The sequence below is a fragment of the Arachis ipaensis genome, chromosome B9, assembly GCF_059453495.1.
Source record: "Arachis ipaensis isolate K30076 ecotype BB chromosome B9, ASM5945349v1, whole genome shotgun sequence".
Lineage (NCBI taxonomy): Eukaryota > Viridiplantae > Streptophyta > Magnoliopsida > Fabales > Fabaceae > Arachis > Arachis ipaensis.
In genome coordinates this window covers 49,281,706-49,286,359 of record NC_142444.1, presented here as the reverse complement: position 1 = coordinate 49,286,359, position 4,654 = coordinate 49,281,706, and the positions used below count along the sequence as shown (strand labels likewise).

At 29.9% G+C, this 4,654-nt stretch overlaps 1 protein-coding gene across 1 annotated transcript; it reads left to right on the top strand.

The window, feature by feature from the left end:
* Positions 1-229: 229 nt before the first annotated feature.
* LOC148544592 (uncharacterized) lies at positions 230-2,941 on the top strand. The gene is made up of 6 exons (XM_088498962.1): positions 230-271; positions 1,130-1,214; positions 1,299-1,349; positions 1,463-1,570; positions 1,653-1,785; positions 2,884-2,941. Exons 1-6 carry the CDS (start codon positions 230-232, stop codon positions 2,939-2,941), a joined length of 477 nt encoding a protein of 158 aa, XP_088355088.1.
* Positions 2,942-4,654: the final 1,713 nt, after the last annotated feature.

The following is a 4,654-nucleotide window of genomic DNA, read 5'->3' as shown; positions in this document are numbered from 1 at the left end:
TTCTCTAAGCCATTCCTGCCCTATGAAGCCTGAAACACTTAACACACGGATCACGACATCGAATGGTATAAAGGAAAATTAAAATACATAATTAAAAGATTTCTAGGAAGCAAGGTTTCAACCATGGAACAATTTTGGGAAGGAATTGTAATATCATGCTAATCATATAAATAAGTGGGTAAAGACTTGATAAAACCACTCAATTAAACACAATATAAATCATAAAATAATGGTTTATCACATCTTCATCGAATTAGATTCTGCTGCTACTGTGAATTTTATTGTTCATGCCCTACATCCTGAGATTGAAAAATGTTTTTAAACCTTTAAAATCATCTCTTTTCAAACCTAAATCATTTTTTCTCAAACCCTTAAAAGGTACAGTTATATTCCATAGTAAAATACTCTTGATTAAATAAAATAAATAGAATAATACTCTTTTTTCATCTACCGTGTTTAATGATACCTGCATTCATATTATAAAATAGAATAATGAACTCTCTAATAACACTATGATATTTGAATAAGAGAAAGCCCTAACACAGTTTGGGGCAGGCAAAAAAGAATAAAATTAATTCTTTATATTTTAATACTTAACCTATCAAGTAAGTTTACTGCATATTCAAATTTTAATTATGTCGGTCATTAATAATTACATTATACAGTATTGCATAGACATATTTTAGGTTCTAATAATCAAATGTACCTTGTTAATCTACGACAAATAGATGCACCACGTGAAAACCCACTACTCTTCCTACATTTATATTGAGTGTTTTATTTATTTATTTATTTTATTTTTTTGCTCTTTGAACTAGGGGCTCGCAGTGCTATATCATGATAATGGAATAAATCTGATGACTATTTTTTCTTCTAATTTGTGGTAATATCATTATTGATTAGTTGTTTACGGTAAATCTTTTTTTCGGTGCAATCTTATCATTATGTTGTACTAAATATCTTTTAAATTAATTTTATTGGAATATGTTAATTCAAATTTTGTGATCTAAACTATTGAATAATGTTTTATTATTCTTTTTTATTAGTAACTATCGCTTCTAAATATTTTAACTGGTTGTATTTTAAATATTTTAATAACACTTCTTTTAATTTATTTCTTATTTGATAGGTAATCTTGGCACCAAAAGGTAGAGGTACAGGAATAGTACAAAATATTCGTCTCGATCAATCTCAGCTTTCCTCACGTAGGCTAGGTATGCATTTGCCGTTGAATTTATTTTACCATTAACAACTCTTGATTTAGGAAATATGATCTATGCTTATTTTATTGAGTTTAGGTGAACAAACTGTTGACATTGATTCTTCTCAACCACCGATACACATGTTAGGCATGTAGTTGTACTATACATTTGAGCTGTGTGTCTTTATTCTTATTTAATTAATCCTAGGCGAGGAAGTGGTATTATCGTATCTATTTTGTTTTGGCTTCTTTTTTGTTTAGGTCAACAGAGCGATAATAATGATGAACCTCATCTTACACATTTGAATGTGGAATCAGCATCACAACCATTCCCACAAGTTTTATCACAATCATCACCACAATTAAATGGTATGATTTACTTCAACTGCTAAATGTTTACATATTCACAAATAACTATACATCTAATTGAAAATTTTCTTATTCATTGTAGGTGTGAATTTGTCTGACGCATTTGCTTTAGACGCAGAAGATAATGAGCTACCTAATGTTGGACAATCAAGTGTGCATACTGAAATTAGGAGTAACAGAAAGCTGGTAATAGCTATAGAGAAAGGCGATAAACCGTAAGTAGTTATACGATTATTTTGACCTTGCTATATCAACATACTTTCTACTTAAAATGAAAAAGAAAGGTATCACTAGGTGTAGTATCTTTAATTTATTAGTTTATTACTAGATTTATTAAAATTGACCCAATTTGTACCTACTTATTTTTTTCATGCAATCACAAATTTTCACAAAGGTATGTTTGCTGTTAGAGTCTTATATATGTGTCATTTATGTTATAATGTTTATTAATTTATTATATTTTTTTATAAAATAAACAAAAAAATAAATATAAATTTGTGGATATTCTTCTTCTTTGCAAAATATTGATATTAATCTAAGCTTAAGTTCATGACACAGGGAATACATTTCACTAAGGGTGTGTGTGGTTCAAGTATTATTTTGTTACAAACATTCCATTCCCATGGGAATCACATATACCTAAGGGGAAGGTGAGAATTGAAATGATGGTATTTTGATTCCCTGGAACCAAACTTGCTTGAAAATAGCTTTTCAAACTTTGAACCAAACATAAACATATGATATTCTCATCTTAAAATTCCTAGGAATTATTCATAATTCTCCCAACCACACACACCCTAAAGTCTAAAACATATGGCTATTTCAAATTACTATGGAGAAATCTATCAGTAAATAGTTTCAAAGAAATAAAGCATCTTTTTTCTTTTATATCCTCTGATCCAGTATTATCACTTCTACTCAATTAAGAAAAATAAATACAAATATTTGCATATTTCTTGTATTCCTTTTGTCTGAAATTTTGTCAAAACAGCAAACATAAATACGGATAACAGTAAATCCATGAAAATAATATGTGACCAGCAGTTAATACATGCCTCGTGAGTAAACTAAATATTTGTTCTGATTATTACTTGTTTTTTTCTGATCTGTTCTTAATTTAATTGATGCGGTTATTTTTTCTTAATTTAATTGATGCACTCTTGGGAGCTTTACATTCTTATGATCTATGTTATTTGCATGAATTATTTTAGAGTTGTGAGTAGTATAGCTAAGCCTAGAATTTGTTGTTGCTTTGATGATCTATGTTGTTTTGTGTTAAACTATTTTTGATAATCGTGTGTTTTTTAATGTAGGAAGAAATTTACAGATCATACAATAACTCGTGACAATATCACAAGAAAATTATTGTAAGTGTCTTTAATTTTGTAGTCTAATTTACTTTCAGTTTTCTTAATAATATGTCCTTATTTGTTTGATGTAGGACTTATATGGAGAGCCAATATCACAAAAATATGGAGAAGATTTATTAGATCAACCTGAAGTTGATCCTGACGTGTGGATAAAAGTTGCAGGAACCAACAAGAAAGGACAAGTTCATAGGTTAGGCTACAGTCTAGATATTGGTATTCGTGATCATAGAGATGTGCCATTACCAGAAGATACAGGTGTTTCTACAGTCAAACCGGTTTTACAAGCGGACATCACTGAAGTTATTAAAGAAGCATTGCCTAATGCTACAAAGGCAGTGTTGCCTAGTGTTGTAAATGAAGCTATACAGAGTAATCTATTGTCTCTCCTTTCTAAGATTCCAGGATTTCTCTAAGAAAAGGACCATTAGAGTGATTTTGCTAGCAATAATATTGATTAGGTGGCTTATGTTAATGCATTTTGCTAGGCTTAGCTTATTTAGGTAGTTTATTTGTTTGATAGATAATTGATTGGGCAATTTGTTTCATTTTCGAGTTTTATAGAAGTTAGCTTACTTTTAATGGTAGTTTACATAGTTGATAAATAATTACTTGGATTGATTTTTATAGTTACTATATTGTTAGATTTAGCTTATTTTGGTATTTTATTTGAGAAGTGCCTATGTTGGAGATGTTACATTAGACTTTTATTTTAATAAATATGTTGGGTTTGATATTTTTTTAAACATGTATAATTTTGATGAACTAATTTTATTTGTATGCATTATAATCTTAGTTCAATCACTAAAATAAAAAAATATGATATTTATTTTAGTATAGCGACAAAATTGGAATCCTAAATGATATTCTAGAAAAATTAGCGACATAGTCGTTGTTGACGATGGTGACAAATTAAAGACTCTATTTGCGACTGAAATATTTGTGAGATACTTATTGATTTGTTACTAGTTTAGAAGGAATTTGCGATGACATTTTGCGATAGTATTGCAACTAATTGACTACATATTATTTCCTAGCAAATTAGCGGCTATTTCATAACTCTACTTTCTCATTTCGAATAGCTTTGGTTTAGCGACAACATTTCTACAAATTTGATTAAGGATTTTCAAAGATTAACTATAGATTTGCTACCAAATGTGACAGATTTGCGATCATATTATCGGACAACTTGCGACGAGTTAAGTTCGGAAAAATTCCTTACTAATTAGCATCAAGCCGTCAACTAAGCATTCTATTTCCTCTACGAAGTTAGCTTGCATTTAGTGATGACTCTGCTGCATTAGTGCTTGTCGCTAATTAGCGACTACCATTTAGTCTATTTCTTCTATGAAATTAACTTTTACTTTAGTGATGGATTTGCGACTATCTATTCGGTAGCTAAAAAAATTTCCGATGAATTAGCGACTATTGTGTTTGCCTCACTGATCTGCGACTTGTAATTAGCGAGGAAAGCATTAGTTGCTAGGCGGTAGCTAATCCGTCACAAATTATATTTTGTGTCAGATTAGCGATGATTTTACGACTCTTATTGTGGTAGCTAATCGGCCACATTCTTGTAGTGTTAATCCGGAACAATAAACATCTCTAAAACCTTAACTGTTTTCTCCCATATATTTCACACAATTCTCACTATTTGTGTTCTCTACTCTTTGAATTTCTGTTTGGTGCTTTTGAACTCCAAAACATCACTTTTTGC